This window comes from Salmo trutta, chromosome 40 (genome assembly GCF_901001165.1).
Source record: "Salmo trutta chromosome 40, fSalTru1.1, whole genome shotgun sequence".
Lineage (NCBI taxonomy): Eukaryota > Metazoa > Chordata > Actinopteri > Salmoniformes > Salmonidae > Salmo > Salmo trutta.
Window position 1 is genome coordinate 7569280 of NC_042996.1, and position 12332 is coordinate 7581611.

The window sequence follows — 12332 nt, forward strand, 5'->3', positions numbered from 1 at the left end:
ACCAAGACAGTCGTAAAGAAGGCATGACACCTTTCCCCCTCAGGAGACTGAAAAGATTTGGCATGGGTTCCTACAGCTGCACCCTCGAGAGCATCCTGCCCGGTTGCATCACCGCCTGGTATGGCAACTGCTTGGCATTCGACAGTAAGGCGCTACAGAGGGTAGTGCGTACGGCCCAATACATCACTGGGGCCAAGCTTCCTGCCATATTTATTTTTTTATTTTACCTTTAACCAGATAGGCCAGTTGAGAACAAGTTCTCATTTACAACTGCGACCTGGACAAGATAAAGCAAAGCAGTGCGACAAAGTTACACATGGAATAAACAAACACAGTCAATAACACAATTGAAAAGTCTATATACAGTGTGTGCAAATGAGGTAAGATAAGGGCGGTAAAGCAATGAATAGGCCATAGTGGCAAAATAATTGCAATTTAGCAATTAAATACTGGAGTGATAGATGTGCAGAAAATGAATGTGCAAGTAGAGATACTGGGGTGCAAAGGAGCAAAAAAAGAAAAATAACGGTAGGGGGATGATGTAGTTGGATGGGCTATTTACAGATGGGCTATGTACAGGTGTAGTGATCTGTAAGCTGCTCTGACAGCTGATGCTTAAAGATAGTGAGGGAGATATGAGTCTCCAGCTTCAGTGATTTTTGCAATTCGTTCCAGTCATTGGCAGCAGAGAACTGGAAAGAAAGGCAGCCAAAGTAGGAATTGGCTTTGGAGGTGACCAGTGAAATATACCTGCTGGAGCGCGTGCTACGAGTGGGTGCTACTATGGTGACCAGTGAGCTGAGATAAGGCGGGGTTTTACCTAGCAAAGACTTGTAGATGACCTGGAGCCAGTGGGTTTGGCGACGAATATGAAGCGAGGGCCAACCAACGAGAGCATACAGGTCGCAGTGGTGGGTAGTATATGGGGCTTTTGTGACAAAACTGATGGCACTGTGATAGACTGCATCCAATTTGTTGAGTAGAGTGTTGGAGGCTATTTTGTAAATGACATCGCCGAAGTCGAGGATCAGTTAGGATAGTCAGTTTTATGAGGGTATGTTTGGCAGAATGAGTGAAGGATTCTTTGTTGCAAAATAGGAAGCCGATTAAATTTTGGATTGGAGATGCTTAATGTGAGTCTGGAAGGAGAATTTACAGTCTAACCAGACACCTAGGTATTTGTAGTTGTCCACATATTCTAAGTCAGAAACATCTAGAGTAGTGATGCTGGACGGGCGGGCAGTTGCGGGCAGCGATCGGTTGAAGAGCATGCATTTAGTTTTACTTGCAATGAAGAGCAGTTGGAGGCCACGGAAGGAGAGTTGCATGGCATTGAAGCTCATCTGGAGGTTAGTTAACACAGTGTCCACAGTGTCCAAAGAAGAGCCAGAAGTATACAGAATGGTGTCGTCTGCGTAGAGGTGGCTCAGAGAATCACCAGCAGCAAGAGCGACATCATTGATGTATACAGAGAAAAGAGTCAGCCAGAGAATTGAACCCTGTGGCACCCCCATAGAGACTGCCAGAGGTCCAGACAACAGGCTCTCCGATTTGACACATTGAACTCTATCAGAGAAGTAGTTGGTGAACCTGGCGAGGCAGTCATTTGAGAAACCAAGGCTGTTGAGTCTGCCGATAAGAATGTGGTGATTGACAGAGTCGAAAGCCTTGGCCAGGTCGATGAATACGGCTGCACAGTATTCTCTCTTATCGATGCCAGTTTTTTCATTTAGAACCTTGAGCGTGGCTGAGGTGCACTCATGACCAGCTAGGAAACCAGATTGCATAGCGGAGAAGGTACGGTGGGATTCAAAATGGTCGGTGATCTGTTCGTTAACTTGGCTTTCGAAGACCTTAGAAAGGCAGGGTAGGATAGATATAGGTCTGTAACAGTTTGGGTCGAGTGTCTCCTCCTTTGAAGAGGGGGATGACCGCGGCAGCTTCCCAATCTTTGGGGATCTCAGACGATACGAAAGAGAGTTTGAACAGGCTAGTAATAGGGGTTGCAACAATTGCGGCGGATAATTTTAGAAAGAGAGGGTCCAGATTGTCTAGCCCAGCTGATTTGTAGGGGGTCCAGATTTTGCAGCTCTTTCAGAACAGCAGCTATCTGGATTTGGGTGAAGGAGAAATGGGGGAGTTCTTGGGCGAGTTGCTGTGGGGAGTGCCGGGCAGTTGACCGGGGTAGGGGTAGCCAGGTGGAAAGCATGGCCAGCCGTAGAAAAATGCTTACTGAAATTCTCAATTATCGTGGATTTATCAGTGGTGACAGTGTTTCCTAGCCTCAGTGCAGTGGGCAGCTGGGAAGAGGTGCTCTTATTCTCCATGGACTTTACAGTGTCCCAGAACTTTTTGGAGTTTGTGCTACAGGATGCAAATTTCTGCTTCCTAACTGCCTGTGTATATTGATTCTTAACTTCCCTGAAAAGTTGCATATCGCGGGGGCTATTCGATGCTAATGCAGTACGCCACTCGATGGTGTCAGAGGAAGGCCCCAAAAAATGGTCAAAGACTCCAGTCACCCAAGTCATAGACTGTTCTCTCTGCCACACGCACGGCAAGCGGTACAGGAGCGCCAAGCCTAGGTCCAAGAGGCTCCTTTACAGCTTCTACCGCCAAGCCATAAGACTGCTGAACAATTAATCAAATGGCCACCTGGACTGTTTACATTTAACGACCCCTTTGTTTTTACACTAACTCGACTAACCTGTACCCCCGCACATTGACTCGGTACCGGTATCCCCTGTATATAGCCTCGGTATTGTTATTTTATTGTTACTAAATAAACAAAAGTAAAAATTTTCATAACAATTTCTTACTTACAAGCGCTTAACAAACAGCAACAGTTGGTTAAGCGCTTGTAAGTAAGCATTTCACAATAAGGTCTATACCCATTGTATTTGGAACAAACACAAATTGATAAGATTTTTATGAGCGAAGGAGTGTGCAGTGGTCATTCTCACCAGCAGATGGCATAGCCTGCCACATGTAGGTCAGAATGCTAAAAGCCCAGTTTGAGCCAGTACATGAATAATGGAGCATGAGAGCAGCGAACGAGCGAAGAGCAGCGCAGCGCAGCGAGCGAAGAGCAGCGCAGCGAGCGAGCGAAGAGCAGCGCAGCGAGCGAGCGAAGAGCAGCGAGCGAGCGAAGATCAGCGCTAGCGAAGAGCAGCGCTAGCAAAGAGCGAGCGAAGAGCAGCGCTAGCGAAGAGCGAGCGAAGAGCAGCGAGCGAAGAGCAGCGCTAGCAGCGAGCGAAGAGCAGCGCTAGCAGCGAGCGAAGAGCAGCGCTAGCAGCGAGCGAAGAGCAGCGATAGCAGCGAGCGAAGAGCAGCGATAGGGAGTGAGAGGCTATATGGCAGAGGGACCACACAGAGAGAACCAAACATCCTTTCCTGGAGCACAAGGACTAATTACCAGACCATAACAGAGAGAGCGAGAGAGATGGGGGGAAGAAAGAGGGAAGGAGAGAAAGAGTAGATGCCAAAATCTAAGTGTGGACAGAAGGGTACGTGACAGTGGCAAATCACTTCTCCACTGTAGGTCTGTCTGACAGAGGAGTGACTGAGCACATAGCTAGCTGCTTCAGGTGTTAAGTGTGTGTGTCTGCCCATGTGTGTGTTTCCTAGCCTGTGTGCGCACACATGTATCTACCTGCCTACGTGAGTGAGCGTGTGTCCTTGCCTACGTGCGCCTGCATGCGTGTGTACCTGGTCCTCAGTGGCCATGCTCTTCCTCTGCTGAGCAGACTTGTCCATGGCCTCGCTGAGTGACTTGGCGTACTGGACCATGGCTTTGAGCTGGGAGTCAGTCAGCACCCACAGCAGGTCATCTAGGATCAGGATCAGCTTAGAGGCCACCACGTTACAGTCCTTGGACTGGAGATAAACACATTCTACATAGATTATTACATACAAAAGACACACATTAACACTCATATATCGACCACACATACACAAATACATGCTTTATACATACAGGATACAGACACACACACCACATTTCAGTCCTTCATCTGAAGATACACATATTACTTCCCGTGTTGAACCAAGACAGTGTTATTCAAAAGGTGCATTCATCAATGGGAGATCTAATAAAAGTCATCAGACTGGACTGAAAACACACACTCCATATCCATGACTGACTGACTGACTGACTGACTGACTGACTGACTGACTGACTGACTGACTGACTGACTGAAAACACACACTCCATATCCATGACTGACTGACTGACTGACTGACTGACTGACTGACTGACTGGAGAAAACACACTCCATATCCATGACTGACTGACTGACTGACTGACTGACTGACTGACTGACTGACTGACTGACTGACTGACTGACTGACTGACAAAAACACACACTCCATATCCATGACTGACTGACTGACTGACGAAAACACACACTCCATACCCATGACTGACTGACTGACTGGATAAAGTACATACGCCACACACAGTCATCTGTGGTAGCTCAAAATCATATCTTTGTTTGTTTTCACACACACAGACAAAGGAGTGTGCATTCAACACACACACACACACACTTATCTGTTCAAACACAGTGGCTGCAGGGCTTGCTGGTGTGTGAGATAAATATCTGTTTACCGAAGCTGATTCTGCAGGCTGTTGGCCCACATAGTGTTCTCTATTCTGTGTGTGTGTCGTACCCGTCTAATGAGGGCAACTGATCTTGGACTGGTTGGTGATGAGGCGGATGTGTGTGCGTGTGACTGTTGTATGTGTAGTGTGTGTCCTACCAGTCTCTTCAGAGTGGCACTGATTTTGGGTCAGTGTGTATCAGTGTGTTGTGTGTGCGCTTCCGTGAGTGTGCGTCCTACCGGCCTCTTCAGAGTGACATCTAATCTTGGACTGGTTGGTGATGAGGCGGGTGTGTGTGTGTTTGCACCTAAGTGTGTGTCTGTGTTTCCTTGCCCGCGTGTGTGTGGTGTATTTTACCCGTCTCTTCAGGGTGACTCTGATCTTGGACTGGTTGGTGATGAGGCGGATGGGGGCACTCAGCATCTCGTTCTGGGCACTCTGGATGGCGTCCGCCTCGATGCGGATCATCTGCCAGCTGATCTCCTTAAACGTCAGGATCTGAGGGACGCACAGGTAGCCATGGTTACACACACACACACACAGGGTTACCATGGTTACATACACTTCCATGCCATGTGTGTATGCAGTGCACCCACCTCTCCTCTGTGTGGGTCCTGTATGCGGGTGAAGCGGAGGTCTGACAGGCTCCAGCTAGTGTTGACAGAGCAAACCTGCAGCTGGCTCAACTCAAAGGAGGCGTTGAACGCCTTGGCACTGATCTTCACCACGATGGAGTTGATGGACAGAGAGATGCCCTCCACCACCTTCTCAGCAAAGCCATACTCACTGGGGGAGTGGGGGAAGAGGAGGAGGTAGGCAATTGAAGGCTGGATTTGGATGACCTGAATGCAGGTGTTTTTTAGTAAAGAATCTTTCAGCCCCATCGCACGAGGACAGGCAGGCAGACACCATACACTTACACACACACACACACACAACTACCCTCTGAATGGGGGGGAGAAAGAGAGTGAAAGAGCGCCAGCTCCCACCTTTGCCCCGAGGCCGTTGCTATGGGAGACGGGCCGTTGGGGGGGCGGGGCTCATCACAGGTGCTCATCTCCATTACCACCTTGTCCAGGGTCTGGGAGACAGAGATGCAGACGATTACCACACACACCAGGGCTCGACATTAACGGTTGTCTGCTTGCCCGTGCAAGTAAAAGAAAATTGTCGGACATGAACATAGAATGGACAAGAAAATAAAAAAAGATTGTTTGATTCTGTGATTTTTGCACAATGAGGCTACTCCCATCAGACGTGGATGAGTGTCATCCAGATTAGTGTGTAGCACACTGGCCTCCCAATCTCTGCAGAGCACTTCAGAGGATAATTATTGTAGGCCTTTATTGGCAGGCACGTGCGGTCTTTCAATCACATTCACGAGATGTGTTTCTGAGATCAAAGCGAACATACCCGCGTGTGCACATTTGTTGATATATATTGCTAATTAATGATTTATTTGCCCAGTTAGCTCATTTTTGCCAGCAATGCAAATCCTGTAAAAGTCATGGTGTTTGCATCACCTGCGTGTGCCAGTGGGCCGTTGCCAGAGTTGGAAGAGCGACAGGCATTTGTGCAGCAGGTAAAATAATAACAGTGTAGTTTGTCTGGTTAACTATACTGAACAAAAATATAAAAGGCAACATTCAACAATAAGAAAATGAGTAAATTGAAATAAATTCATTAGGTCCTAATCTATGGATTTCACATGACTAGGCAGGTGCACTGCCATGGGTGGGCATAGCCAATGAGTTTTTCCCCACAAAATGGCCCCCCCAGATGATCCCGCAGGTGAAGAAACCGGATGTGGAGGTGCTGGGCTGGAGTGGTTACACGTGGTCTGAGGTTGTGAGGCCGGTTGGAAGTACTGCCAAATTCTCTAAAACGATGTTGGAGGCAACTTATGGTATGGAAATGAACAGCCAATACCCTGCCAACAGCTCTGGTGTACATTCCTGCAGTCAACAAGCCAATTGCACGCTCCCTCAAAACTTAAGACATCTGTGGCCTTTTATTGTCCCTAGCAAAAGGTGCACCTGTGTAATGAGCATGCTGTTAAATCAGCTTCTTGATATGCAAAGGAGAAATGCTCACTAACAGGGATGTAAAAATGTATACTTCTTTGTTTTCCAGCTCATGAAACATGAAACCAACACTTTACATGTTGTGTTTATATTTTTGTTCAGTGTAGATGGCCAATTCAAAACATATTGTAGTTTGTCTGGTTATCTCGCTAGTTAGCTATTAGCATGTTTTAAATGTCATTGTCATGTTCGATGTCCTAAAATAACTTTCCACCGGCTCTTGTGTATAACCGCAAATGGCCGACACACAGTTGATACAGGTGCATAGTTGATGAAACCAATGCTGCATACTCCAGGTGTAAAACAGTCAAACGCACAAAATTGGCTTGGATTCTCCTCTATTCAATACTGGCCATGTAATTCTGACCATTTTAAATATATATTCATAGAATAGCCTAATTGACAAGTAACTAATCTCCCATCTCCCCTCAATACTGAATATTTTTTCCTTACAAATAGATTAACTAAGATGTTTACTACCTCTCCCATCTCAGCCATTTGATCCCTGGTTTATTGAATGAGGGAATTATTTTATAAAGACATAAAAAGTATTTGGTTGTAATTGTAATGTTGCAGGGTTGGCCAACCATCCTCCAGGAGATTCCAAGAGAGCTACTGGGAGTGCAGGCTTTTGGTCCAGCCCTACTCGAACACACCAGTGTACAAAAATCTGCTGCTCAACAGGACCTTGATAAGCTGACTGGTGTGTTTGAGCAGGGTTGGATCAAAAGCCTGCACACCAACCTCCCGAGTGGCGCAGCGGTCTAAGGCACTGCATCGCAGTGCTAGGTGCGTTACTAGAGACCCGGGTTCAATCCCGGGCTGTATTACAACTGGCCGTGATCGAGAGTCCCATAGGGCGGGGCACAATTGGCCCAGCATCGTCTGGGTTAGGGGAGGGTTTGGCCGGGGGGGGCTTTACTTGGCTCATTGTGCTCTAGCGACTCCTTGTGGCGGGCCGGGTGGAGGGTTGACGGACCCCGTGTTTTATACAGTAGCTCTCCAGATGGAGGGTTGACGGACCCCGTGTTTTATACAGTAGCTCTCCAGATGGAGGGTTGACGGACCCCGTGTTTTATACAGTAGCTCTCCAGATGGAGGGTTGACGGACCCCGTGTTTCATACAGTAGCTCTCCAGATGGAGGGTTGACGGACCCCGTGTTTCATACAGTAGCTCTCCAGATGGAGGGTTGACGGACCACGTGTTTCATACAGTAGCTCTCCAGATGGAGGGTTGACGGACCCCGTGTTTTATACAGTAGCGCTCCAGATGGAGGGTTGACGGACCCCGTGTTTTATACAGTAGCGCTCCAGATGGAGGGTTGACGGACCCCGTGTTTTATACAGTAGCTCTCCAGATGGAGGGTTGACGGACCCCGTGTTTTATACAGTAGCTCTCCAGATGGAGGGTTGACGGACCCCGTGTTTTATACAGTAGCGCTCCAGATGGAGGGTTGACGGACCCCGTGTTTTATACAGTAGCGCTCCAGATGGAGGGTTGACGGACCACGTGTTTTATACAGTAGCTCTCCAGATGGAGGGTTGACGGACCACGTGTTTTATACAGTAGGCTATCAGGGCAGTATTTTACTTTGTGGGGAGTTAAGTGCCTTGCTCAAGGCCACAACGGCAGGAGATGGTGTATAATACATGGGATCAGAGAGCAGCAGCCGTCCATTGTCAATACCAGTGATAAAGTGGCTAAAACTGTGGCTAGTACAGTTGTAACGTGTCAGCAATAGGGGAAAGGAGGGCGGGACTTACCAGAGAGATGGGGTGGGTCTTCAGCTTGGTCCATGGGATCTGTCAATGAAGACAAGGAATTAGAGTCAGCCAGTCAAGCTCAGATAAATGACAGTAAAATTGGTTCAATATCATACACCTGCAATCTATTCGGCCCAACAACATCGGCACAGCCAAAATATGATCATATTTTCTTGTATTTAACCTATATACTAAATACAGTCACATATTCCTTGTATATTTTTCTGAAATGCATACGAATGTGTCTATTCCTGAAATAAATTGAATCGCTGTGAATGTAAATCAGCTGAAATGAGAGAGCCAGGCTGAGAGAATGAATCAAGGAGACAATCTAGAGAAGCAGTCAGAGTACCAGCACATTCCACTCCTCCCCAAACTACACTAATCCCTCTGAGCGGACCCTCTTAATTATGCCCGTGTCAAATCAAATAGCTTTTACGCCAAAGAGTTATCTGCAGATTTGGGCATTTTCATCTTCCCCCACAATGAGTGACTCCCCGTTAAAAGGCTATAAACACTGAAATAAACCTTTGGATATGTGGCGCTAATTGAATTACCACACTAAAACTGTATTCGACTTCTTCAGTCATTGAACTGAAATGGTTAAGCAAAGAGCCTGCTCCTGTAGGTGAGGTTGGAGCAGAGATTTAGACAAGGAAAGGAACAGTTTTTGGGTGCCTGAGTTGTGGGTTTGTGTGTGTCCGCTCCAATGAGGATGGGCATGTGTATTGTAACAAAAGATGGTGTGTGCGACTGTATACGTGTGTGTTGGCATCTAAAAATCAGACAAAGAGTGATCTCTTCTATAGCCAAAGTATTAGAGGAGTTAAACTGCAGCTGGGGGACCCACACACCCTCTTTTTCTCTCTAGATCAGTGGGAGCTATTAGCTATAGGTTCCGCTTGACCCAGGCCCACTGGGGACCTCGCGGCTAAATGGCCCAGGCCCACTGGGGGCCTCGCGGCTAAATGGCCCAGGCCCACTGGGGGCCTCGCGGCTAAATGGCCCAGGCCCACTGGGGGCCTCGCGGCTAAATGGCCCAGGCCCACTGGGGGCCTCGCGGCTAAATGGCCCAGGCCCACTGGGGGCCTCGCGGCTAAATGGCCCAGGCCCACTGGGGGCCTCGCGGCTAAATGGCCCAGGCCCACTGGGGGCCTCGCGGCTAAATGGCCCAGGCCCACTGGGGGCCTCGCGGCTAAATGGCCCAGGCCCACTGGGGGCCTCGCGGCTAAATGGCCCAGGCCCACTGGGGGCCTCGCGGCTAAATGGCCCAGGCCCACTGGGGGCCTCCCGGCTAAATGGCCCAGGCCCACTGGGGGCCTCCCGGCTAAATGGCCCAGGCCCACTATTTCACTGTTCCTTTCGGCTAGATGACCACAACTCTGTGACTCACTGGCAAAACTCCAAGGACTGAAACATGGTGTGTGTGTCTGTATCCTGTATGTATAACGCATGCATGGTCTATATATAATGAGTATTAATGTGTGTCTTTTGTATGTAATAATCTATGTAGAATGTGTTTATCTCCAGTCCAAGGACTGTAACGTGGTGGCCTCTAAGCTGATCCTGATCCTAGATGACCTGCTGTGGGTGCTGACTGACTCCCAGCTCAAAGCCATGGTCCAGTACGCCAAGTCACTCAGCGAGGCCATGGACAAGTCTGCTCAGCAGAGGAAGAGCATGGCCACCGAGGACACAGACACGCATGCAAGCACGCATTACCTCAATGATTGGGCTATTACGACTGCAGCATTGCACCAAGGACAATGCACAGCGAGTGTGACACTTCAATAAACCTAAGTTAGTGACACTCAATGGGCCTCGTCTAGGAAAACAGACAGACAGAATTTAAGACAATTTCAGAAGACAAAACTTTATCCTTTCACAGTTTCAACGCTGGGCGGCTCCCCACTCCTTTTGTTAGAATATATTGCCTGCTATGTAAAAAGGAAGGTCATGAGACAGATAAGATGAAGTCCTGAGACAGCAGAGATAAAATACAAGATAGAGAACCATTAGGGCAAAGAAAACAGAGGGGGTTTCAGAAGAGGAAGGAGGAGAGGCTGTCACTAGGAAATGGCTACAAAAAGACCTCCCACAGTGACACAATGGATAGACATTGGTGTGTGCAACGCCAGGGTTGTGGGTTCGATTCCCACGGGGGCAGTACAATATTTTTTTTTTTTTTTAAATATCTATATATTTTTTTAAATGCATGAAATGTATGCATTCACTACTGTAAGTCGCTCTGGATAAGAACATCTGCTAAATGACTAAAAATGTCAAATGTAAGGTGAGAGGTCAGGAATACTGGGAAAATTGGGTTTCGTACTTGAAAAGGGTCCAATTCAAAGATGTCAATGTAACTAATATGATGAACGTATGACGTGCACTGTAACTGCCAGATCTTTTTTGTTATTTTATTTTACTTTATTTGTACTTTCCTTGTGTTCCTACAATAAAAACAAAGTATAAAAAAAAGAAGAGGAAGAAGGCTGGTAGTAGAGAACTGAGTTTGTTGTTATTCTGCTCCATTCACTATCTCCAGGGACTGTCAGAGGTGCGCATACAGACACACACAGTTCATCTCAGTGCACTTCTATATCCACCGCTATCATTACAATGGAGACAAGGGAGAATGAAAGAGTGGGAGAGTGAGATTGCGGGTGAGCAGGGGGAGAGAGATGAGAGGTAGTAACATTTAAATATGGACTAAGATGGTGGGGTTCATCTGAGGAGAGGGACAAAGGGCGAAAGCACCGCCCAGAGTGCAGGTGTGTGTGCGCACGTCTCCCTCTCTCTTACCCGGATGGCAGCCTTGTTGCAGCCCACTTTGTTGATGGCCAGCCAGGTGGGCAGGTCCAACATGCTCTGCAGTACCTCCTCATCCAGCTCCAGGTTGGTGAGCTGGCCCTCGCCCTTCAGCGTGCTCAGGTTGATCTTGTCTGGGGACAGGTTCTTAGCAAACCTGCAGGGGGAAGAGGAAGGAGAGGAGAAAATTAGTATTGTTCTTATTCATTCAACATCAAGGAAAGAAACCCTTAACATACATCATCATAACTACAAATACAAGACACCCTTGCCTTTGGGAGGGAGACACTAAGTGAAAGTAAGGAGAGAGAATTGCATTTAACCTGTCTTTATTGGCACAATTCATTAGAGTACAGTCCCTCTCTCTCCCTTACCACCAACGAGAAGAGAGAAAAATAAAGGCAGATAGTGAGGACAAGAAAGATAATGGACAAGGAAAGAAAGACAGAAGAGAGAGGGATAGTCTAGAAGAGACAAGGGAGCCAACCAAATCAGCCTGTTAAAAGTGGTGAGCAAACTTTTGGAAAAGATTGTTTGATCAATTAAAGTTATTTTACAGAAAACAAATTAACAACAGACTTTCTGCATGCTTATTGGGAAGGGCACTCAACATGCTCGACACTGACAAATGACTGATGATTGGCTGAAAGAAATTGATATTAAGAAGATAGTGGGAACTGTTTTGTTAGACTTCAGCGCAGCTTTTGATGTCATTGATCATAACCTATTGCTGAAAAAAACATAGGTGTTATGGATTTGCATCATCTGCCTTATTATGGACTGAGCGTTACCCATCTAATAAAACTCAGAGGGTTTTCGTTAATGGAAGCCCATCTCATACAAATTCAGTTCAGTGCGGTATACCGCAGGGCAGCCTACTAGGGCCATTGTTTTCTGTTTTTACAAATGACCTTCCACTGACCTTAAATAAGGCCTGTGTGTCTATTTACGATGACGACTCAACAGTATACACGTCGGCTACAACAGTAAAATAAATAACTGAAACACTGAACATTGATCTCCAGTCAGTTTTAGAATGGGTAACTAGCAATAGGCTGGTGCTCAATATC

The 12332-nt window shown here is 47.2% G+C and overlaps 1 protein-coding gene across 3 annotated transcripts in view; it reads right to left on the reverse strand.

Annotated features, from left to right (window-relative positions):
• LOC115180395 (UHRF1-binding protein 1-like) overlaps positions 1-12332 on the reverse strand; it is a 45675-nt gene that overhangs the window by 24463 nt on the left and 8880 nt on the right. For all 3 annotated transcript variants that reach the window (XM_029742450.1, XM_029742451.1, XM_029742452.1), the window contains exons 2-7: positions 11257-11419; positions 8452-8490; positions 5593-5684; positions 5200-5389; positions 4961-5101; positions 3709-3876 (exon numbers count right to left, since the gene is read on the reverse strand). In XM_029742450.1, coding sequence (XP_029598310.1) covers positions 3709-3876; positions 4961-5101; positions 5200-5389; positions 5593-5684; positions 8452-8490; positions 11257-11419 — 793 coding nt within the window. The remainder of the gene's footprint in view (positions 1-3708; positions 3877-4960; positions 5102-5199; positions 5390-5592; positions 5685-8451; positions 8491-11256; positions 11420-12332) is intronic.